Source organism: Loxodonta africana, chromosome 3 (genome assembly GCF_030014295.1).
Source record: "Loxodonta africana isolate mLoxAfr1 chromosome 3, mLoxAfr1.hap2, whole genome shotgun sequence".
Classification (NCBI taxonomy): domain Eukaryota; kingdom Metazoa; phylum Chordata; class Mammalia; order Proboscidea; family Elephantidae; genus Loxodonta; species Loxodonta africana.
Window position 1 is genome coordinate 37,593,627 of NC_087344.1, and position 24,999 is coordinate 37,618,625.

The following is a 24,999-nucleotide window of genomic DNA, read 5'->3' on the forward strand; positions in this document are numbered from 1 at the left end:
GGAAGGAGTGTGCTGTCTCATTAGGGTTAGAGCAACTAGGAGTATATATAGCAAAGTGTATATAGATTTTTGTATGAGAAACTAATTTGATTTGTAAACTTTCACTTAAAGCACAATAAAAATTAAAAAAAAAAAAAAAGAGCAGAATAGACTTAGAGACACACACAGGGGAGGGGGGTAAGACTCATCAAGGAACACCAAGGGCTGCCAACAGATACCAGAAATAAGAAGAGAGGCTCACAGAAGGAATTGACATGGCCGAGAACTTGATTTGGACTTTTAGCCTCTAGAACTGTGAGACAATAAATTTGTTTTCTAAAGCCACCCACTTGTGGTATCTTTTGTTATGGCAGCACTAGGTAACTAAGACACTATGCACTTGCCTATTCTAGATATTTCGTATAAGTGGTACCATATAATATTTGTCCTTTGTGTCTGACCTATTTCCCTCAGCATGTTTTCAAGGTTCACACATGTTATGGCATACATCAGAACTTCCTTTCTCAATGACTGAATAATATTTCATTCTGTATACATGCCATATTTTGTTTATCCACTCATCTGCTGATGAGCACTTGAGTTAACACGTTTTGGCTCTTCTGAATAATGAATGTTGGTGTACACCTACCTGTTTGAGTCTCTGCTTTCAATTCTCTTGGGTGTACCTAGAAGTGAATTGATGGGTCATGTTTGTTTTTTATGGTAATTCTAAGGATCCCAGGTGGTGCAGTTGTTAAGCACCAGGCTGTTAACAGAAAGATCAGCAGTTAGGACCCACCAGCCACTCGGTGGGAGAAAGATGTGGCAGTCTGCTTCCGCAAAGATTAAACCCATTGCTGTCACGTAAATTCCAACTACTAGCCACCCTACAGGACAGAGTAGAACTGCCCCATAGGGTTTCCAAGGCTGTAAATCCTTATGGAAGCAGACTACCACATCTTTCTCCCTTGGAGTGGCTGGTGGGTTCTAACCGCTGACCTTTCTGTTAGCAGCCAAGTGCTTAACAACTGTGCAATGAGGGCTCCTTCTGTAAAGATTATACCCTTGGGAACCCTATGGGGCTGTTGTACTCTGGGCCACCATACTCTGTCCTATAAGGCCCCTATGAGTTGTGATCAACTCAGTGACAATGGGTTTGGTTTGGTTTATGGTAATTCTATATTTCACTCTTTCAGGAACCTCCACAATGTCTTCCACAGCAGCTGCCCCGTTTTACATTCCCACCAGCAATGCATGAGGGTTCCAATTTCTCCACATCCTCACCAACACTTGTTATTTTCCATTATTATTATTATTTTTTATAATAGCCATCCTAGTGGGTGTGAAGTGCTATCCCATTGTGGCTTCAATATTTTAAATAAGGTAAAATATTGATGATTAAAGTAAATAAAAAATTAAATAAACCACAAAAGGAAGATGGCTGTTAAAGCCTCTGGTCCCTTCTAGTGTGTCTGTAACATGCTGAGACTTGGTGAGAGGTACTTCCAGGTCCCCTTCCCAGCTTCTTCTCCTAATTGCAGAACATTGAGATGAATGACATGCCAGTTTCTATGGAGACATCTGTGATGCCATACTCTGTTCCCAGAATCCAATAGGATGTGGGCTTGTAGAGTGTGGAATCTGGCCTTCCTGCCCATACTAGTCGACAGGCTCCAGCTTGAGCCCACATTGACCTTGTACACTGACCTTGACACCTTGCCTCAGACCGAGAGAGGTCCAGAGGAGCAGCCAGGGTCTTGTCATCCACGTGACAGCCTTAGTCTTTCCGTCTCACCTTCCTGATGCTACTCAAAAAGGAAAACAACACATCCGAGAGGCGTGGCAAGGCACCCAACACGATGGTGAAGGGTCTGACTGCGTTGAAGAGTGTCGCCAGCCGGGAGTGGAAGCTGGACAGCAACCGGCCCTCCCTCAGCAAGTCAACTCGGGTCACCAGCCACTACTACCAGAAGATGGTACGGGGCCAGAGAGGATGGCCCAGTGAGCCCAGCATCCAGGAGATGACACGTCTCCTACCTTAACAAAAGACCTCATTGAGTCTCAGCCCATATTGTTATTGTTATTGTTGTTGTGTGCTGCCAAGTCGATTCTGACTCATAGTAACCCCATGGGACAGGGTAGAACTGCCCCATAGCATTTCCTAGGCTGTAATCTTTATGGGAGCAGATCACCAGGTCTTTCATCCATGGAGTTGCTGGGTGGATTCCAACAACCAACCTTTCAGTTAGCAGCTGAGCGCTTAACCATTGTGCTACCGGGGCTCCTCGGTCAGTCCATTAAAATAATCCCATTGCCACTGAGTCAGTTCCGACTCATAGTGACCCTGTAGGACTGCCCCACAGGGTTTCCGAGGCTGTAAAACTTTATGGAAGCAGACTGCCACATCTTTCTCCCGTGGAGGAGCTGGTGGATTCCAACAGCCAACCTTTTGGTTAGCAGCCAAGCACTTTAACCACTGCACCACCAGGGCTCCTTTCAGAGCATTCCAAATAAGTCTTGGCGATCAATAGATAAACGGTGGGCAGTTCCAGGAATGGAGTGGCACCAGTGGAGCAAACCCCTCTCATTCTCATCCAGGCTTGTTTCTCTGGGGGAATTGGTGCCTCAGTTCCCCATCTTTATGGGTTTCTCCTGGGGAATTAGCTGCTCTGGGCCACTTCTCCCTTGGCAGACCTATACAGGCTTTCTCTGGCCAGCCCAGCACAGAGGGGGTCTCAGAAAGCCAGCCCAGGGTCCCTCAGGGCCTTCTGAATAGTCGTGTTGTCCTGGACTTAGCATACAACGCACTATTTTTACTAAGTGCCCTGGTGTGCCAGGAGAGGGGACAGACCCACATAACTGAGCTTTTTATACTTCTCAGTGGAAGAGGGGCTCCCAAGCCATTTCTCTGTGTGATGTCTTCTTTACTCCCTGCCAGAGTGAAATCAAGGATGTCCCCAGCCCTAGTGACGCTGGCTTTGCATCCCAAGTGGAAGAATTGCGAAAGGCATTTTTCATGCGTCCTGGCTGTCCCCAGTTTAGCACCAGAGCCACATCCACGTCTCAGTACGGTAAGAGCTACCACTGAGGGTCTGCTGCTGTATGACAACCGCCTCCTTCCAGTGCCTCCTGGCACATGGCCCCTCAGCCTTTACGCAGTGGCCTGAGTCCAGCGTGCATGGCAGATGCAGCTGAAGACTCACTCTCTGCGGGAGAAGCAGGAGTCGGAAGAAGCAGCTGAGGCTGAGAGGAGAGGAGGGAGGGAAAAAGAGGGAGGAAGACAGGTTTCCTCTGCTCACTATCAGCAGTATTATTTGTCTCCCAGCCTTCTTGCTTTTTCTGTTGTCCCACTCACCAAAGATTCGGTAGAGTTAGGGCAGGGGGAGAGGGAGATGGCTGAAGGTTCTGGAAACTTCAGGAAAGACAGATATAAGGCCAAACCAGCTGCTGTCATGTCAGCTCTGACTCAAGGCGACTCCATGCGTATCAGAGCAGAATGGTGCTCCATAGGGTTTGTAATGGCTGATTTTTCAGAAGGAGATTGCCAGCCCTTTCTTCTAAGGCACCTCTGGGTGGACTTGAACCACCAATACTTCAGTTAGCAGCTGAGTGCTTTCACTGTGTGCACCACCTAGGGACTCTAATCACCTGTCTCTTCTAGACACTCGTTGTTTTGATGGAGAATACGAGGCTCAGGGAAGGGCTGACGAGCCAGAGGCCACGGCATGCACCCCTGGCTCCCAGACTCGAGTTGTTCCTTTTCCCCACACACCGTATCATCCTTGTTGTTGTTATTGTTAGGTGCGTGGAGTCGATTTAGGTTTACAGCAACCCCATGTGACAGAGTAGAACTGCCCCCTAGGGTTTCCTTGGCTGTAATCTTTACGGAAGTAGATCGCCAGGCCTTTCTCCCACAGAGCTTCTGGGTGAGTTCGAATTGCCAATTTTGCAGTTAGCAGCAGAGTGCTTAGCCATTTGCACCATCATGGCTCCTTATATCATCCTTACCTGTAGCCATTGAGTCGATTGCGGCTCATAGTGACCCTGTAGGACAGAGTGGAACTGCCCCCTAGAGTTTCCTTGGCTGTAATCTTTACAGGAGCAGACTGCCACATCTTTCTTCTGCAGGGCTGCTGTTGGGTTTGAACCACTGACCTTTTAGTTAGCAGCCAAGCACTTAACCACTGCACACCAGGGCTCCTAGGCCTGCCTGTGACCCACGACTGGCTGGGTCCTGTCCAGAAAGGCCAGCGGGCAGTCAGTGAGAAGCATGGGGCCCCACCCACCATCCAGGCTTGAAGCGCTTCCACTGCTTTCCTGGAGGAGGAGGGGTCTGTTGTGGGCAGGTCTCCAGGAGCGGCCACAGGACCACCCAGGCCTTGGGTGTGGGGTCTGTCTACACGGTGCATGGGCACTGTTGGGCGTAAACTGGGTCTGCCTTTGAGTGAGCCCAGTCCCGAGGCAGAAGGGCGTTGGCAAGACTTTCAGGAGGAGCCATTATTACAGACAGGAAAGGGGGGTCCACTCTTCCTGGGGAGGAGGCCCAGGGCGCAAAGATTAAACCTCCCTGGGCCTATTTCAGGGGGACACACCGTGGTGGGCGGGAGGGCATAACTGGAGTTTGATTCTACCCTGCTACTCTTGTCCCATGTACCCACTGAAAAATGCCATCTTTACCTAATGTGAAGGAGTCCCTGGGTGCTGCAGACAGTAAGCACTCGACTACCAGCTGAAAGATTGGTGGTTCGAACCCACTCAGAGGCACCTTGGAAGAAAGGCCTGGCAATCTGCTTCTGAAAGATCACAGCCTTGAAAACACTGGGGAGCAGTTCTACTCTGCAGACATCTGGTCACCATGAGTTGGAATCAACTCAGTGGCAACTAACAACAAGCCAATAATAACCCCCGTCCTGAGATAATGAGGAGATAAGGGCGCAGTGGGTTACCAGCTGGCATTTCTAATGCTCCGCAGGGTCGACTGTGGCAGCTGCTGTGCCCAGAGAGCTGAGTGTCAGCACAGAGACCTGGAAGATGACCGAAGGCAAGCTCTCTGGCCGACAGTGCTCGGATACTAATGTGGATGGTGAGGCGGGGCTTGCCCGGCACTGGCATGAACCACCCCACAGAGTCACCTCTGCTGTCACCAAGTTACTGCAGGAATCCCCCCAGGATGGTGGTGCCTGACTTTGGCAAAATTGGGGTTGATGACCTCGTCCCCACTGGGCCCTGCGTCCCTTCTGCAGGGGCCCATGCATGCATCCCTCCTTGAGTAGGTGACCCACAGAACATTGTCTTATGGACAATTGCATTTGCTTTCTTCCAAAAGAAAAAATCCACACGGGGATAGTTCCTTCTTGGCCTCGATGCCAGGGAACCGAGAGCCTTGGTGACCAGCTCCCCTCAGGCTTGGGGACCCGGGCAGGCCCCCTCCCTCGGTTTAATGATGGGAAGCTAAAGCCCAAAGAGAGGGCACAGGGCAGCCTCGGGATGGTCCTCCTCTCCTGGCTCCCAGGGTTGGCTTCCTTAGGCTGAGGGTCTGGAAGATGCTCTGATTCACTCCTGCATTTACTCAACACGCACCTGAGGCTCACCTGGGGGATGCAGTGGTGTTCACAGCAGTCACTATCGCCGTGCTTGGGAAATAGGTGTCTGACGGGAGGGAGGGACACTCAGCAAATAAGGATGCAAGTATCTGAATTTTATGAGGGTTATTGTCTTAGGATTCCCCAGAGAAAAAGAACAGTGAGTTGTATATATAGAGAGAGACGGACAGACAGACAGAGACAGAGAACAGAGGGAGATTCACTTCAAGGACTTGGCTCATGTGATTCAGGGGGGCCCATAGGGCCAAAATGTCTATAGTCTGGCAGCAGAACACACCTTAGGGAAACTCTCTTTTTGTTCTCAAGGCCTTCAACTGGTTGGTTACATTACATTAGATTACATTATGGAAGAGGGTTACATTGCATTACATGATGGAAGGTGATTACATTACATTAGGTGAAAGGTGATTACATTAGATTACGTTATGGAAAATGATTGCATTGCATTACATTACACTAAAGATGCTTACATTGCATTGCACTACATTAGAGCACATTATGGAAAGTACCCTGCTTTACTTGAGGGTAACTGATTTAATAACATGTAACAATTCCATAACAGCAACCAGACTAGTGTTTGGCCAAACACCTGAGCTCCACAGTCTAGCCAAGTTGATACATGAAATTAACCATCCCAGTGATAGAGGAGACAGATAGGAGCACAGCTGGACAAAGAAGAGTGACTGTGACCATGGCAGAGGTCAGGAGACCTCAGCCCAGGAAGCTCCCGCCTCCTGGGTGCGAGCTGGGTACTGCATCTGCTCTATTTTCTCAACAGGGCACCTCCTGCCCTTCAGTAAGAGTGCCTGTGAGTTCAATTACTTGCAAAGAAAGAGCAAATCCCAGATAATGAGCCCAGTCCCCAGCAGTCCAGTCGCAGCCCAGACCTACCCAAGAAAGAAGATGCCCTGGTACATCTCGGTCATCCACGAGAAGGTAGGCCCCAGGGACTAGGGCAAAATCTGGGCCACCCTCACTTGGTCTGCACCCTCCCAGTACAGGCACCACACCCATCCCAAAGCAGGTATTGAGCACCTAGCTTCTGTTCAGCTGCATCAAGCAGGTCCCCAGAGGTGGCCTGAAATGCTCTCTAGACTCACAACACTGGCTTTTGTGAATCAGATATGTTACAAATGTCTGGCCCCCAAGCATCCTCACCTGGCTGGGTGGAGTGACATCCTCCAGGGCAGCTTGTCACCACCTACCCTGAACTTTCAACAGTCAATCACCATTTAACCCAGTGAGTCCACTTTGGAGAGTGTAGTCTTAAAAAAAAGAAAAAAAAAAAAGTTTTTATATGCAAAGATTTATGTACCTCAACGCATTGTGCTATTATTATTTTATTTTCATCTATGTTTACGAAAGGAGCCCTGGAGGTGCAGTGGCTAAAGCAATCAACTGGTAACTGAAAGGGTAACTGATTTAATACATGTAACAACTCCATAACAGCAACCAGACTAGTGTTTAGCCAAACACCTGAGCTCCACAGTCTAGCTAAGTTGATACGTGAAATTAACCATGGCAGTGATAGAGGAGACAGATAGAAGCACTGCTGGACAAAGAAGAGTGACTGTGACCATGGCAGAGGTCCAGGGACCTCAGCCCAGGAAGCTCTCACCTCCTGGGAGTTCAAAAACCGTCCAGTTTGAGGGTTTTTGTTTTCTTTATGTTGAGATGTAATCTACACTGAAGGCTGTAGTCTTTGATCTCCATCAGTAAGTGCTTCAAGCCCTCTTCACTTACAGCAAGCAAGGTTGTGTCACCTGCATATTTGAAGGTTGTTAATGAGTCTTCCACCAATCCTGATGCCATGTTTTTCTTCATATAGTCCAGCTTCTCTGATTATTTGTTTAGCATACAGGTTGAATAAGTATGGTGGAAGGATACAACCAGGACACATACCTTTCTTGATTTTAAACCAGGCAGAGGCCCTTGTTCTGTTTGAATGACTGCCTCTTCTGATACTTCCAATATCTGTGGATTCTGTGAGGAAAATTCTTTTTCATTCCTGATATTGGTAATCTGTGCAATCTCTCTTTTTTCCTTTATCAGTCTTGCTAGGTGTTTATCAATTTTAAAAGTCTTTTCATAGAATCAACCTCCAGTTTTGTCAGTTCCCTCTAGTGTGTGTTTTCTATATCATCCTTTTTTTTTTTAAGCTGGTGATTTTAGTTAAAATTATGAAAATCAATAACACAAAATTTTGGATAGTTGGGAGTCATGAAGGAGGAAACAATTGCGCAGATGGTGTGAGCTCATGAGTATTTATTTTATTTTATTCTTACACACTGCCTCTACATTTTATAATAGAGTCACCATTTAAAGCATTTTTATACCCTTTGACCAAGCAATTCCACTTCTGGGAAACAGCCTGAGGATATAATTAAATAAATCCACCTAGATAGATGCCGAAGGATGTTCATTGCAGGATTGTTATTAACTCAAACAGCAGACAGAAGATGTCGTGGATTGAATTGTGTTCCCCAAAATATGTGTCAGCTTGGTTAGGACAAGTATTCCCAGTGTTGTGTGGTTGCCCTCCATTTTGTGATTTTAATTTTCTTATGTGTGGTAAATCCTAATCTCTGTACCTGGTTACTGAGGCAAGATTAGATTATGTTAAAGAGGATTGGGGTGGGATGTAATACCCTTACTCAGTTCACATCACTGGTCCGATGTAAAGGGAGTTTTCCTGGGATGTGGCCTGCATCACCTTTTATCTTACAAGAGATGAAAGGAAAGGAAGGCAAGCAGAAAGTTGGGGACCTCATACTACCAAGAAAGCAGAGCGAGTCCTTTGGACCTGGGGTTCCTGCTTGGAGAAGCTCCTAGACCAAGGGAAAATTGATGACGAGGACCTTCTTTCAGAGCTGACAGAGAGAAAGCCTTCCCCTGGAAATGAGGCCCTGAATTCGGGCTTCTAGCCTACTAGACTGTGAGAGAATAAACTTCTGTTTGTTAAAGCCATCCACTTGTGGCATTTCTGTTACAGCAGCACTAGATGACTAAGAGGGGATTTCCCAGCTCCTGTACTCAGGCTGTTCAGGGGAAGAGCTGCAGGTATGGTTGTCTCCAGGAGCTCAGAAGGTCTCAATAGGGTTCTGTTTCTCTCACCTCTGCTTTCCTCTGAGCTGGCCTCCGTCATAGGTAAGCTCTTCTTATTTGGTTGCAAGGGAGACACCAGCTGTAACAAAGCTTGCATCATGCCAGCCCAGCTACCTGGAGGGAAGCGAGATGAGCTGCTTTCCCCCAATAATTATTGGACTAGTTTGGAACATATACATATCTCTAAAATCACCATGGTCCGGGGAATAAAATGTGATTGTTGTTGTTGGGTGTGATCGAGTCAATTCCGACTTATTACAACCCCATGAGACCAAGTAGAATGGCCCCATAGGGTTTTCTTGACTAATCTTTCTGGGAGCAGACCACCAGGCCTTTCTCCTACGGTGCTGCTGGGTGGGTTAGAACCTCCAAACTTTTGGTTAGCAGCCAAACATTTAAGCACTGCATCACCAGGGCTCCTTAAAATGTGATCTGTTGCATTATTTTTTTTCCTTCAACTTTGTATTTTGATAATTCAGATGTAAAGAAAATTGTTAGAATAATACAAATAATTCCCATATACGCTTCAATCAGATTTCCCAAAGGTTAAAATGTTGCCATATTTGATTTATCATTCTTTCATTTTCCTCCCCCTTCCTCTTCTCCCTCCCTACATCATTAATTCTAGCACTTTGCCTTATTATTTCCTTCCTACTTTCTTTAGATTTAACCTGCAGTTTCTTTTCTGAATTCTTGAGATGGATACTTAGATCACTGATCTCAACTTTTTTTTTCCTAATATATGCATTTTAAGGCTATAAATTTGTGTTTAATCACAGCATTAGCTGCACGCCAAATTTTTATATATATGTTTGTGTTTGTTTTCATCCATTTCAAAATATTTTCTAACTTCCTTTGCAATTTCTTCTTTGACCTATGGATTATGTAGAAGCACATCACTTAATTTCTAAACATTTGGGGATTTTCTAGTTATCTTCCTATCCTGAATTCTATCTGGGTTCATTTTCCACCTGCGTGAAGAATCCTCTTTCGTATTTCCTGAAGTTCAGATCTGCTGGTGACAAATTCTTTCAGTTTTTGTTTGTCTGAAAGCATCTTTACTTTCGCCTTCACTTTTGAAGAATTGGGGGACTTGAAGGTTGAGGGACAGAGGGACAGCTCCCTGGCAAGCCCTTGGGTGAGAGGTGGCTCTTGGAAAGCATTGCTGTTTATATATGGAGCCACAGAGAGGACTGATGTCCTTCAGCTACAGTGGAGGAGGCAGGCTGGGAACCAGACCTGAAAGGAAGGCTGCCCGTGCATCTTCTGGAGCTGATTTAGGACCTGCTTTTAGGAGCCATAGTGGTACAACTGTTAAGCACTAGGCTGCTAAGCACAAGGTCGGGGGTTAGAATCCACCCAGTGGCTCCATGGGAGAAAGACCTGTGATCTACTCCCATGAAGATTATAGCCTAGAAAACCCTGTGGAGCAGTTCTACTCTATTATATGGGATGACTATGAGTCAAAATTACTCAACAGTATCTAACAACAACAACTTAGAAACAGACGCAGAGGGGACAAGGCCACAGGGCACGGCTGCTTTAAATGGCTAGAAGTGCGCACCGTGATTCCAGGACTTTGGGGTCCCAGATCAGCAGGTCTGCTGTTCCTGGCCCGGAGCCACTATCCAGGGGTAGCCTGGAGGAGGTGGGTGGGAAGAAAGCCGGTGAGGCTGTGCAGGTCCACACAGGCTGCCATTTTCTTCCGCAGGACAACTGCCTGTTCATGCTGGGTAAGGAAGTCCAGCGCCTGTCAGAGCTGGAGGTGCAGAGCCGGAAGAAAGACGAGGAGATCCTGGTGCTTCGGGAGGAGAAGGAGGCCTTAAAGAAGGAGCTGAAATGCCTTCTCAAAGGCAAAGGCTGGGAGATGTCCATGTTACCTGGCCTGCAGGTGAGCCAGCAACTGGCAGGCAGTGAAGGCACTGCTGCAACGCACCCATGTCGTTGGTGGCTCGGCAAGTCCCCAGGCACCCTCAATGCCAACCAGTCCTCGCTCGAGCTAGGCATGGCTCCCAGAATTTTGACAAGAGGCCAGAATCCAGAGGCGAGTTAGAGAAAAAGAGCTTTGAGCTGATGCCTAGATGTCGAGGGTTGTTCCAGCTCTGCTTTCTATTTGCTTTCGAGCTGTTTTCTAAAATGGCCTGGGCTCAGTTCCCTTACCTGTAAAACAAGGGCCTGAGTTCACCGCTGGGGTTGCCTGCAGCTCCGAAATCCTGGGCGGAGAGGGTCTCCCTGCAGGAGGATGGCCCAGGCTTGCTGTGGCTGGTTTGTAGGCTGTATCTTGGTCACTGGGGCAGCTGGACAATTAACGCAGCAGGCTTGGATTCCTGTCCTGGCTGCTGTCCCTTCCCTCCACTCTCTGGCTCTGGGACGCTTCTGACCTGGCCTTAGTGCCCTCGTCTGAAGTGGGGTGGGTGGTGCTGCCTGCCCAGCACTGGGTGGAGGGAGGGTCTGGGGAGCAGGCCTGTGGAGGTGTACTGTGGGCCTCGTGTGAGCAGATGCTGGGCCTAAGGCCTGATTTCTTCTTGCTGAGGATGCAGCCTGAGCTGAGGTTTGGGCGGGCATGAAGGGGTGCGAGGTTTCAGCCTGCAGCAGAGTCCCCAAAACAAGAGAGCTGCCCAGACATTGATGGCAGTGGCGGGGAGGGGGTGGTGGGCAGGAGTCTGGGGAGGCTGAGAGGGCCACCCTGCATTCCCCATTCCCTGGCCTCCTAGGACCTGTTAGATAGGTGTGATAGGCACAGTGCCTGGCAACATTCAGGCGGCATGTCTGGGACCCGCCCCCTCAGCCCTCTGCATGAGAGTGCCAGTTATTGCAAAGCTGCCGCCTGGCCCACCCTCCCCCTCACCCAGCTGTTCCTTGACCCCTTGGCAGGAGGACTTCGGGTCCCCCTGCCTCAACACAGAGCAGCTGCTGCCCCCGTGCCAGGAGGACAGATCACCACAGCATATAGCCCTGGAGGAGCTGCCGGAGCAGTTTGAAGCCCTGGGGGACCACATGGGCTCCCTGCAGGAGTGGCTGCCCGAGGCGCAGGCCAAGCTCGGGCAGGTGAGCATCCTGCAGGGCGTCTGCAGGGACGATGAGGAGTAGCTGCTGCTGCCGCGCTGGAAGCAGGTGTGCGGTGCCCGGTAGGCAGGCGCACAGGTGTGTCCAGGGCAGGAGCCAGCCCTTCTCCTCCAGGGCTTCCCACGTGATGCTGGCTCTGGCCAGGCTGTCGCCACCTGCAGCCCTGACCTCAGGTGGCCCCTGGTGTAGGCCCCCAGTCCCCTCAAGGGGAACACCTGAGGTGCACCCACCTGAGAATACAGGCCAGGTGCGGCTTCTTGCCAGCAGAGGTATGAGTCACAGGTGTGCCTGACTGGCGTGGGGCACAGTGCCCAGTGGGTGCCCCCCTTCTCTCTGGATCCCTGCAGCAGCCTGGAGTGAAGCTCCTTCTTGAGCCCCACACATGAATGCGCCCCCACTGTCTGAGCCCCCCTCCCTGGGGGAGCCCCCAGCCCTGCCCAACATGTCCCCCCTCTCGCAGATGCAGGAGGACTATATGGCAGCAGAGAAGGACAAGGATCTGGAAGGAGGAGGAGGAGGAGGCGAGGAGGAAGAGGACTTGGCGGGGGCTGCTGAGCGGGTGGAGGGGAGGCATGCGAAGGGGGGTGCAGGTGAGAAGGGGGCTGAGCAGGAGGAATCGTACGAGGAAAAGGAGGGGGGTGAGGAAGAGGAAGAGGACGAGGATGAGGAGAGGGTAGTGGAAGAGGAGCTGGCTGAGGAGGGAGAAGAGGCGATCCAGAGGAGGAGGACATACTCGCTGGACGAGGCCTTTGAAGATGAGCTGTTGGCCAGGCTGGAGGAGTATGGGCAGGTGGTCCAGGAGATCCAGTGCGACCTGGAGATCACCAGGAGCAGATACTTGCTGGCGACAGGTGGGACCCATCACCACTGCTGGGCTGAGCTGGGGAAGGGGCCGGAGCGGACATGGGTGGGAGTGCCCAGGCGCAGCCAGCTTTCCTCTGAGGGCAAGGGGAGCAGGGTCTGCCCTGTACTGTTAGCTTCCAGCAATTTGAGGGAGGGAGCCCGGCCTGGGCCCCAGGGGGGCATGGAGCACCTCCAGGCTGACCCAGGGATGCCGGCCCCTTACTTCACATTCTTCATCATCCAATCTTGCTCTCCCCCACCCCCTCTGCTGTCCCCTGTCCTTTGCTCATTCAGGAGCTATTACATCTTTGCAAAGACAAGTGGATTTCCAAGAGTCCCAGCTGCAGAAGATCAACACGGAGAACGAGATGCTGCGGAAGGAGCTGCGAGAGCGGAAGAATCAGCTACAGGCCATGTCCAACAAGGTGGCCGAAACTAGTAACTCCCTCTGAGTGCTAGGCCACGTCCAACAAGGTGGACGAACCCAGTAACACCCACTGAGCACTAGGCCATGCCCAACAAGGTAGCCAACCCTAGTAACACCCACTGAGTGCTAGGCCATGTCCAACAAGGTGGCCAACCCTAGTAATGGCCACTGAGCACTAGGCCATGTCCAATAAGGTGACTGAACCCTAGTAACGCCCACTGAGCACTAGGCCATGTCCAACAAGGTGGCCAACCCTAGTGACACCCACTGAGGGCTTGGCACACATGCGTTCACTCTCCCTCCCAGCAGGCTCAGGGTGAGCACCCTTCATCCCATCCTACAGATTGAGAAAGTGAACTTGGGGAGCTTAACCTGTCCAGGATCATGTGGCTAATGGAGAGGGGGCAGAGCTGGGACTCACTCCAGCTCTGTGGGGAGCCCACCCGCAGCTCTGCTCTGCCCTCTAGCTCAGAGCAGTGTCCCTGGCTCCTGGGCCAGTTTGCTGTCAGGCACTTTCCAAGCATCGCCTGGCCCCTGAGTCCCAGGGGTGATAAGCCATCCATGTGTAGAGAGCTTGGTACTCTGCTGAGCCTGCCCCTTGTTGCTGCTGCTGTTAGGTGTGTTTAATTTTCATTTTTATCAAAGTTATTCGTGCGCACAGCTCTAAGAGTCAGAGTTCCACGAGGCTTGTTATGAAAAACAGGAGCCTCCGACTGCTCCTGCCCATTTTCCCTTCTCCCAAGGCAACTGCTTTCAACTCTTCTAGCTGATTCTTTAGGAATCTCCTTCCGTATCTCTACCACCAGTTGCCACAGAGCCAACACTGACTCATGGTGACCCCATGTGTTGTGGAGTAGAACTGTGCTCCATAAGGTTTTCATTCACTGATCTTTCAGAAATTGATCACAGGACTTTCTTCTGAGCGCCTCTGGGTGGCCTCCAACCGCCACTCTTTGAGTTAGCAGCCCATCGTTTTAACCGTTAGTACCACCCAGGGATTCCTCAGTTGAATGCTGACATTTCCCATTCTTGATTTTTCTTGGTGTTAAGCATTACCTAATGCTTTCCTCCTTCATTCTGCGCTTCCCCAACATAGGGGCATCCTTTCCATCCATCTCCCTCCCAATGTTATTCATCATAATGTCAGTGAGATTGATACTGTCTTTATATTATTAGGACAGCTATGGAAGCGTGGAAACCCTGGTGGCGTAGTGGTTAAGAGCTACGGCTGCTAACCAAAAGGTCGGCAGTTCAAGTCCACCAGGAACTCTTTGGAAACCATATGGGGCAGTTCTACTCTGTCCCATAGGGTCGCATTGAGTTAGAATTGACTCAACAGTGGTGGGTTTTTATGGAAGCATGGAGTCCCTGAGTGGTGCAAATGGTTAAGTCCTGGGCTACTAACTGTCAGGTTGGCAGTTCAAACCCACCCAAATGGCACTAGAAGAAAGGCCTGGTGATCTGCTTCTGAAAGGTCACAGCCATGAAAACCATGTGGGGTTGAGATCTGTTGGAATCGACTTGGCTAGATCTGTTTTTGTTTATTAAAAGCAAAAATTTTGTGAAATGATATTTAAGACTCAGAAACCATAATTTCTTAGAAACTGCTGCATCCATCTTCTTTTTCTTGATTTACTTCTGCATTTTTGGTGGAGCACATCCTCCAGTAGTTTTTGGAGAAAGGATGAATAGAGGGTAAATTTTGGGGGAAACTATGTGTCTGAAAATGTCCTTACTCTACCCATTCATAAAATTTGGTTGAATACAGAATTCCGGCTTGGAAAACACTTTCCTTTAGAATTGGGAAGGCATTGCTTCATTATCTTTTGGCTTCTAGGGTTGCTGGTAGGAAGTCCAAACTCATACTGATTCTTTTGTGCATGACATGTTCTTGGGCGTTGTTTGTTTCTCTCTGGGAAGTTGTAAGATCCTATCTTTGTCCCAAGTGTTCTGAAACTTCACAAGGGTATGCCTTTTTGAGGGTCTATTTTCGTCCATTGTGCTGGGCACTCAGTGGCCCTTTGAATCTGTGTCTTTTACTGTTGCAAATTTTCCTTTGTTATCAGTGAAACCTGTGAAAGCTGGAACACAAAGGGACTACCTTGTTTTTCCTGGTCTCGCCCATTTTCCCCCTTTGACAGGGTGCAGTCTCACTGCTTTTCTATCACTCTATTAACCAAAAAACCCAAACTCATAGAGTTGATTCTGACTCAAAGTGACCCTATTGGACAGACTAGAACTGCCCCATAGGATTTCCAAGGCTGTAAACCTTTATGGAAGCCAAGCAGCCACATTGTTCTCCCTCACTGTGGCTGGTGGGTTGGAACTGCTGACCCTTTGGATAGCAGATGAGCACTTTAATGACTGCACAACCAGGGCTCCCTTCCCTCTCTATTCGTGGAAAATATTTGACTTTTCCTTCTCTGACAGGTTTCCACCTTACTTGGGTACCGGCTTGTGCAGGTTTTACTATATTATTTTTATTTCCTTCACTCTGTTTTCTATGAACTCTCCTCTGCAATAATTGTTTGGCTGCTGGACTTCCTGTTCTGGCCCTCTGCTCCCTTTTTTTTCTTCATATCTGTTCCTTCCTATTCATCTCATCTCTTTTGCTCTACTTTCTAGGGGGTTTCCCTAACTTTATCAGCAGACATGCTATTGACTGTTAATTTTGTTATAATGTTTTAAATTTCTAAGTCTGTCTTGTTCTCTTGCAGTATCTTCTCTTACATTGATGAGAACACTCCTTATAGCTGTCTTTTTTTTTTTTTGCTAATTTCTTGCATGTTCCTACTTGTTCCTACAGATTCCTTCTTTAAGTTTGTTTTTGGTTTCTATCACTCATCCTAGAACTTTGCTTCAGCGTCAGAGCTGACTGGAGGCTCTGAGCACGTGCGAGGGAAGGGGTGACAACTTTGTGCTCACCGCAGAGTAGGTGCTTGGCCATTGCAATTGGAGCATCCAGGGGCAGATTATCCCACAGGCAAGGTAAGCACTGTGCTTACTGTGCTTACCAGATTATCCATAGTGAACAATTTTACATTTTTCACCACATCAAAGGTTCTGCTTCTAGGTATGGCTGGCATCTGTCTCACTCCCAGTCCCACAGCACCTTCCAACAGAATCAAAGCCTCTTTTCAAATTTACAGTCCCTGACAAGGACGGGTTACCCAGTGAGCAAGGTAAACACAGACTTCCTTGTGCTTACTTACTAACTTTAGACCTGGTGAAACCCACATGAAATTGTTCCCTACAGATTGGGAAATAAGCGCAAGTAAACCCTGCTTATCTTGCTTATTGGGTAGTCTGCCCCTGGGAGCCTCTAATGGCAGCATCTCTAAGCCTTTCCTCTTGGTTTGGTCAGATTCCCCTGAAATCCAGAATATATTGTCTGGAAAGTAAAGGCCCAGCTGCTGACTTGCTGGGGAGCAGCTGGGAGTCCACCTTCAGCCCCAGTATGCACACACCTGGACTGGAGTGTCTCCACCAGAGACCCTCTGCTGTGCCCCAGACCTCCAGGGAAGGGCCAGGTGCCCAGTGGCTTGAAGTGAGAGGCCAATCTGGGGCTTTTACTGTTTTTGAAACAAGAGTCTACTAATCTCCCTCATCTTAGCCTCCATGTCTAGGAAAAATTGATGTCACTGATTTCTGAGACTTTATTGCTGTTAGTTTCCATTGAGTCAGTTCCAACTCATGGCGACCCCATGCACAACAGAATGAAATGTAGCCTCGTCTTGTGCCATTTTCATGATCATTGGTATGCTCGACTCCCTTGTTTCAGCCACTGTCTATTTTGAGTGTCTTCCAACCTAGGGACCCATCTTCCAGCACTATATCAGACAGTACCCTGTTGTGATCCATAGGCATTTTATTGGCTAATTTTTAGAAATAAATTGCCAGGCCTTTCTTTCTAGTCTGTCTTAGTCCGAAAGCTCAAAATCTGTCCACCATGGGTGGCCCTGCTGGTATTTGAAATACCAGGGGCAAATCATCCAGCATCACAGAATCACACAAGCCACCACAGTGTGACAAAATGACAGAAGAGTGATGGCTGAGACTTTCAGGGACCCTGTAGTGTGAACTAGGCTGGCTGTCAGCTTTCCCTGATGCCAGCTCAGGACCCCTGTCTCTTGGATCTGCTATGTCTGATACCACTTATCCATTTGCTTTCCATCTTCCAGTGGTTTTGAATACTGAGTTCTCTTTTCTTCTCTGCATCCTCTACAGAAACCCCACTGTAGAAGAAAGATGTGGCAGTCTGCTTCCGTAAAGATTACGGCCTTGGAAACCCTATGGGGCAGCTCTACTCTGTCCTGTATGGTCACTATGGATCGGAATCGACTCGACAGCAGTGGGTTTGGGCTTTTTGTTTTGTTTTAGGGAGACAGGGGGGCAGTGGTGGTACAGTGGTTGAATTCGCACCTCCTGTGGGGAGACCCAGGTTGGATTCCATTCCTGGCCAATGCGCCTCATTAGCAGCCACCACCCTCTGTCAGGAGAGCTTTGTATATCCTACAATGTTGAGCAGGTTTCAGCAGAGCTTCCAGACTAAGACAGACTAGGAAGAAAGGCCTGGTGATCTACGTCTGAAAATCAGCCAGTGAATACCTGTGGATCACAGTGGTCCGATCCTACTGTGCAGGGGGTCACCATGATTTGGGAGCTGACTCCGTGGCAGCTAGCAATGACAACAACAACAAAGGGAGGGAGAAGTTAGCTGCCAGTGTTCAATCTGTCTGCACTACCTGGGAGTCCCCTAAGCCAACCTCTCTGCCTGCCTTCCAGTTCTCCAACCTCCGAGAAGGCAGAAAACATGACGAAATGATGGGGCTCATCGAGAAGGACAACCTTCTCCTCCGACAGGTGAGCACTGGGTGTTGTTAAATGGTCAGCCAGGTCCCTGAAGTGACTGTATTCGTTGGTATATGGCAACGGGGCAAGATGAAGCTGGGAGAACCAGCTGAGCCATTTTTAGGCAGTACCCCTTATTTCTGGAAACCCTGGTGGCAAAGTGGTTAAGTCCTATGGCTGCTAACCAAAGTCTGCAGCTCGAATCCACCAGGTGCTCCTTGGAAACCCCATGGGGCAGTTCTACTCTGTCCTATAGGGTCGCTATGCATTGGAATCAACTCGATGGCAACGGGTTTGGGTTTTGGTTTCACCTCTTGTTTCGGAGCCCTGGTGGCACGGTGGTTAAGAGCTCAGGCTGCTAACCAAAAGGTCAGCAATTCGAATCTACCAGCCACTCCTTGGAAACCCTATGGGGCAGTTCTACTCTGTCCTATAGGGTCTCTATGAGTCAGGATTGACTCAACAGCAGCAGGTTTTACCACTTATTTCAGGCAGTTTCCCACTTGACAAGTCTCAGGACAGCCTACCCACACAGTGGGTCCTTGCAGTCATTGGCTCAAGATTTGATTTGGACCCCAGGGAGAGTGGCCCACCATTTCTTGGGGGCTAGGAGGATGGGGACGGGGAACACGCACAATGTCCCCACTCCTCTCTCCTCCCCGGCTCTCCCCCCAGGAAGTGTTGGAGCTGGAGAATGAGCTCACGAAACGTGACCACATCATCTCAGAGTACGCCGCCAAGGTGCAGCAGCTGCAGGCCCAGGTGACCCTGCACCAGAACCACCTGCAGAGGCAGAAGCAGCTGCAGGAGGAGCTGCAGAGCAAGAACGAGCTGATCCAGCAGGCGGAGCAGCAGGCGCGTGTGGCCCTGGAGAGCGCCCAGGCCAGGGTATGCCCAGCTCCCTCCTCCTGAGGGTCTCGGCCCAGCAGCTGGCGGCGCAGACACCGGGCCCTTGCCCACTGCCAACCGAGGTAGAGCGCGCACACTGAGAGGGCAGGGCTCTGGATATTCCCCTTGTCCCCCGGCTCCCATCTCGGAGTTGACGCTCGAGAAATGTTGGCAGGGCGGGAGTGAGGGCATGGAGGGGAACAGGAACTTAGTAGTAGCGGCAGGGGGGAGCTCCGTAGGCAGGGACCACCCTGTTTATGAGGGACATGGGACTGGGGCTGGGCTGTGAAGAGGCAAGAGGATTTGGACAGCTGGCCAGGAAGAAGAAAGGTGCCGAGGTACAGCAGATATAATAATAATGCCTATTTGTAATTTATGGAGTCCCTGGGTGGTGCAGGGAATGCGTTTAGCTGCTAACCGAAAGGTTAGAGGTTTGAGTCTACCCAGAGGCACCTTGGAAGAAAAGCCTGGCAATCTACTTCCAAAAAATCAGCCATTGAAAACCCCATGGAGTGCAGTTCTACTCTGACGCGAGTCAGAACCTGGCATTTGTGATGTATAGAGCATATACGATGGACTAAGGGCTGTTCTGAGCCCTTCATTGATATTACACTCATTTAACCCTTTCAAGTAGGTGCTGTTGTTATATTCACTTTACAGATAGGGCAACGGACACAAGGGATGATCAATAACGCGCCTAAGGCCCCAGGCCTGCTAAGAGGAGGTGCTGGGATTTGAACCTAACCAGCCTTAACTGCAGGGCCCACTCTTGGCCGCCATGTTTCATGTGAGCAAAGGCACGAGGGGGGTGGAGTGGATGCATGCTGCTTACTCAAGAGACCAGGTGGCCGAAAGGAACATCAGCAGAGAGCCGACCTTGACTGAGAGTCCAAAATCAAGCAAATGTAAAGACTGCGCTCATGCAGACTTAAAATTTTTTTTTTAATTGTGGTAAAATATACATAACTTAAAATTTACCATTTAAAAAAAATTTTATTGTACTCTAAGTGAAAGTTTACAAATCAAGTCAGTCTCTCGTACAAAAATTTATATACACCTTGCTATATACTCCTAGTTGCTTTCCCCGTAACGAGACAGCACTCTCCTTCCCTCCACGCTCCATTTTCATGTCCATTCGGTCCATTCCTGACCCCCTCTGCCTTCTCATCTCCCCTTCAGACAGGACATGCCAACATAGTCTCATGTGTCCACTTGATCCAAGAAGTTCACTCTTCACCAGTATCATTTTCTATTCCATAGTCCAGTCCAATCCCTGTCTGAAGAATTGGCTTTGGGAATGGTTCCCGTCTTGGGCTAACAGAAGGTCTGGGGACCATGATCCCCGGGGTCTTTCTAGTCTCAGTCAGACGATTAAGTTTGGTCTTTTTAGGAGAATTTGAGGTCTGCTTCCCACTGCTCTTCTGCTCCCTCAGGGGTTCTCTGTTGTGTTCCCTGTCAGGGCAGTCATCAGTTGTAGCCAGGCACCATCTAATTCTTCTGCACTCAGGCTGATTTGGTCTCTGGTTTATGTGGCCCTTTCTGTCTCTTGGCCTCATAATTACCTTGTATCTTTGGTGGTCTTCATTCTCCTTTACTCCAGGTGGGTTGAGACCAATTGACGCATCTTAGATGGCCACTTGCTAGCGTTTAAGTGCCCAGACGCCACTCTCCAAAGTGGGATGCAGAATGTTTTCTTAATAGGTTTTATTATGCCAATTAACCTAGATGTCCCATGAAACCATGGTCCCCAAACCCCCACCCCTGCTATGCTGGCCTTCGAAGTGTTCAGTTTATTCAGGAAACTTTTTTGCTTTTGGTTTAGTCCAGTTGTGCTGACCTCTCCTGTATTGTGTGTTGTCTTTCCCTTCACCTAAAATAGTTCTTGTCTACTATCTAATTGGTGAATTCCTCTCTCCCTCCCTCCCTCCCCACTCTCATAACCATCAAAGAATATAAAATCTACCATTTTAACCATTTATTCAGTGCACAACCCTGTGGCATTAATTATACGCGGCATATCATGCAACCATCGCCACTATTTCCAAAATTATGTCATGACCCCACCCAGAAACTCGGTGCCCCTCAAGCAACAACTCCCCCCAGCCCCTGGGTAACCTCTAATCTACTTTCTGTCTCATGTATTTGCCTATTCTGGATGTGTCATGTAAGCGGGATCATACAGTATTCGTCCTTTTGTGTCTGGCTTATTTCACTCGGCATGATGTTTTTGAGGTTCACCCATGCGGTAGCATGTATCGGATCTTCACTTCCATTGTACGAATCGACCATATTTTGTTTCTCCATCTGCTGTTGGGCATTTGGGTTGTTTCTACCATTTGGCTGCGGAGAATAGTGCTGCAATGAACATGGGTGTACACATATCTGTTTGAGTCCCTGCTTTGAGGCTTTTTGGGTACATACCCAGGAGTGGAATTGCTGGTCATATGGTAATTCTATTTTAACTATTTGTGGAACCACCAACTATTTTCCATGGTGGCTTTACCATATTCCATTCCCACCAGCAATGCACAAGGGTCCATGTAAGCTTTTGAAATCACCTTTCCCCTCCTGCCCCACCCACCTACCCACCCACCAAGAATGCCAACCGTAACTCAGTTTTGCTGTCTTTCCTGTTTGGGTGACCTCCTTCCGGCTGACTCTGACAGCATCATGGAGGACCGCACACGTATTAACTTTTAGAAAACTATGTTTCCAACCTGTAAGCATTCCCACCTAGAGCGTTATACCACAAGGGTGTGTACTATAATTTCATTTTGTGTGCCTACTCACCTTGACGCCTTTGAATTTTGGTATTGGCAAAGAATATTGAGTACACCATGGACTGCCAGAAGAACGAACAAATTTGTCTTGGAAGAAGTATAGCCAGAGTGCTCCTCAGAAGCAAGGATGGTGAGACATCGTCTCTCGTACTTTGGACCTGGGGGATCAGTTCCTGGAGAAGGATATCATGCTTGCTAAAGCTGAGGGTAATCAAAAAAGATGGAGACCCTCAACAAGATGGATTGACACAGTGGCTGCAACAATGGGTTCATGTGTAACAATGATTGTGAGGATGGCACAGGACTGGGCAGTGTTTCGTTCTGTGGTACATAGGGTTGCTATGAATTGGAACTGACTCAATAGCACCGAACAGCAACAGCTCACTTTGACTCAGAAGAGCCTGGGACTCTGTTGTTGAGAAAGACTGTAAGGCTAAGTCTGAGGTCAGCAGACTTATGAGTCATGAGTGCGGAATGAGGCCCCGGTGGCCATCCTCCCCCTTACCCGGCTGTAGACATTTCTGGCGCAGGGACCAAGAAAGATCCTGGTTCCCTCAGCTGCTCTAGCACCTAGCATAGGGCCTGGCCCAGAGTGGGCACTCAGTAATAGTGAAACGAAGGCGAGGAATCCCCACTCTCACTGGAGGCCCAGGGGCTTGTAATGTTGGTGCTGCCACTCAAACCCTGTCCGAGATGTCAAATGGACTTGCCTGCAGCTCTCTTAGGCAGAGCCGAGTCTCCAGCTGGGTGCTGCCCAGGTGATTTCCACATGGTCTGGGCTCCTGAACACTGAGGGCTCATGCAGGGGACCCAGGTTTGATTCCACCTGTCAGTGTAGGCTTGTGTGTTGCTATGATACCGAACAGATTTCAGCAGAGCTTCTAGACTAAAATGGACTAGGAAGAAAGGCCTGGTTATCTCTTTCCAAAAATCAACCAATGAAAGCCCTATGGATCACAACAATCTGATGATGGGAATGGCGCAGGGTCGTGCAACATTTTTTTCCATTGTGGATGGAGTCGCCCAGAGTCAGGGGTCAGCTCCACAACTAACAATCTCAAGTTTCTGGGGGCACGACTGGCTCACCTTTGGGGAGGTAGATGGGGCCATCCACATGCACCAGGATGTTTGTAGCAGCAAAAGACCAGGAACCACTTAGGGTGTGTCTGCAGGGGCCTGGTTCAATCCTTATGTATGTCCACTCCACAGAGAATCTCATAATCAATGTGAAAAGGAGGGGTGCCACGTGTACCAACAGGGAGGGACCACTGAACCGAATGCCTCCCACGTCCTTGCAAGAAGGGTGTCTCTAGGTGGCTGCAACAGACTGCTCTTCGAGCTTCCTGTAGAGAGGCCGTGCAGGAGAGAGAGGCCTGGGAGTCGATGCGGACCTTTTGTACTCTTCGTTTTTGTGTTTTGAACCATGCGCAGGTTTTACTTTTTCAATTAAAACAAAACCAAAAGGTGGTGTCGTAGACAGCCTTTGGGCTTTGGTGTTAGGCAACCCGGGTCTGGATTTTGAGCTGGCACCTTCTAGATCTCAGGCTGGCCACACTGGCCTCTTTGACCCTCAGTTTTTACTTTCTAAAGCCTTGAAAAACTAGTTGCTGCGGAGTTAACTCCAACTCCTGGCGACCCCGTGTGTGTCAGAGCAGAGAAAAACTGCGCTCCACTGGGTTGTCAGTGGCTGATTTTTCCAACCTCTGGGTGGACTTGAACCTTCAACCTTTTGGTTATCAGCCAAGTGCATTAACTGTTTGCACCACCCAGGGACTCCTAAACCCATGAATAGTGAGGGTGAGGCCTATGATTAGATAAGGTTATGGGTGCCTTTCTCTGGCAAAGGCATGTGATCGCTATTTTTCTTTGCTTATAGCTTGAAAGACTAAGAAATAAGATCATCCAGGCCACCTTCAACATCACAGGGGTCAAGTCCTTGGTCACCGAGATCTCTGACAATGACATCCTGGAGGCTCTACAGGTATATCCCAGCCCTCGGCTGTGTCCTCATTCTGGGCCATGCTTTCAGGATCTGCAGGCAGGTGGCAGAGGGGAGAGGCCTGAGTTGAACTCTGGGGACCCCATTCTTGTCCTCTGCTCATCCACCTTTTCTTACTATGAGGTTCTCCTTGAGATGGACTTACATACCCCAGGGCCGTCCCTCTGCTCACGCAGACTCACCTGACGGTCTAGCTCTAACCACCAGCAAGGATAGCTGCTTGGGGGCCTGAGGGCCAAGCTGCCCCCTAGGCAGGCTGCATTTCTGCCCTAGAGGGTCATCTCAGAGAGAACCGACTACTACAACCAGCTGAAGCAGAAAGGTGTGAAAGTGCCCCCCATGAGCCAATCGGATGTCTTACTCTCCTTGCCCAGCAAACCCAAGAAGGCAACTTCCAAGTAGGTCCTGCCCAGCACGCCCAGCGTGGTCAGTCCAGCAGAGGCCAGAAACCAGCTCAGGAGAGCAGCTTAGCCTCCGCCCTCTAGTTCAGAATTAAACTCTATTGTTGGCAGTGGTCTCCAGCTTTTCTTCTTCTCAGTGCCACATGCAGGCTTCTGGGTCTCTGCAACCTTGGAGCCATGCCCCCTGCCCCATTCCACAGCGGCTCACTGGGAGTCTACACTTCCAGCCTATGCCATTGGGTCCTCCCTGGGGAGCCTCACACTGGGCAAGTATCCCTCCAGCTGTCCCGGGCTGCAGGGCACAAGGTGCTGGGTGGCAGCACTCAGCTAGCCCCCACACACTCCTCTCGGTGACCGCAGCACACACGCCCTGGAGCTGGCAGGGCGCTGTGCCACGCCTCCGCCATGGGGCTCGCCTGGCTGGGGCGCTGATGGGCTGGTGGAATCCCTTGGGCAGAGAGATGGTGAGTGGGGTGGGACACACCTGATTCAGTCCATCCACCTCCCTGGAAGGAAAGCTCCATGAAGATAAGGACTGTGCTGTTCACAGGTCTCTCCCCTGCCCCAGAGTTTGGGACGCAGTGGGTGCTCAGTGACCACGTGAATGTAGGGATCCGTCCATGGCTTGTACCGTCTCTTTGCTGTCAGCTCACACTGTCCACTCATCCATGCATGCATTCTGCATCTGTTTACTGATGTGCACCCTGCGCCGGGCACCGCGCCCGCGCCAAACCAGACAGACCGGCGCTGCCCACGTGGGACTGGCCAGTGCCGGGCGGGAGCAGCACCTCCCACTCCAAGCCCGAGGAAACGTGGCGTCTAGTGCTCCCTCGGGGACGCCCGGGTGTCCGTCCGTCCCCCTCCCCCTGGCCCCGCCGCTGACCATCCTCCCGCCCGGACCGGCTCCCAGAGGCTCCAGCAGAAGCTTCCTAGCACCTCTCCGGATTCAGCGCGGAAGGCCAGGCGGCTCCGGGAACCTCGTTTCTGCCCTTAAGCCCCGGTTCCCCCGGCGGAGGCCAAGGCAAGGCAGCAGGAGCAAGGCAGCGCTGAGCTGCAG

At 49.8% G+C, this 24,999-nt stretch overlaps 1 protein-coding gene across 1 annotated transcript; it reads left to right on the top strand.

Annotated features, from left to right (window-relative positions):
* Positions 1-1,838: 1,838 nt before the first annotated feature.
* Positions 1,839-24,010, top strand: CCDC27 (coiled-coil domain containing 27). Its single transcript, XM_064279921.1, is given in 12 exon segments — positions 1,839-1,955; positions 2,918-3,050; positions 4,952-5,062; positions 6,361-6,518; positions 10,399-10,578; positions 11,700-11,801; positions 12,214-12,604; positions 12,891-13,021; positions 17,809-17,886; positions 18,550-18,762; positions 23,419-23,523; positions 23,815-24,010. Coding segments are annotated over 12 exon segments (1,848 nt in total). The 3' UTR covers positions 23,944-24,010.
* The last annotated feature ends 989 nt before the right edge of the window (positions 24,011-24,999 follow it).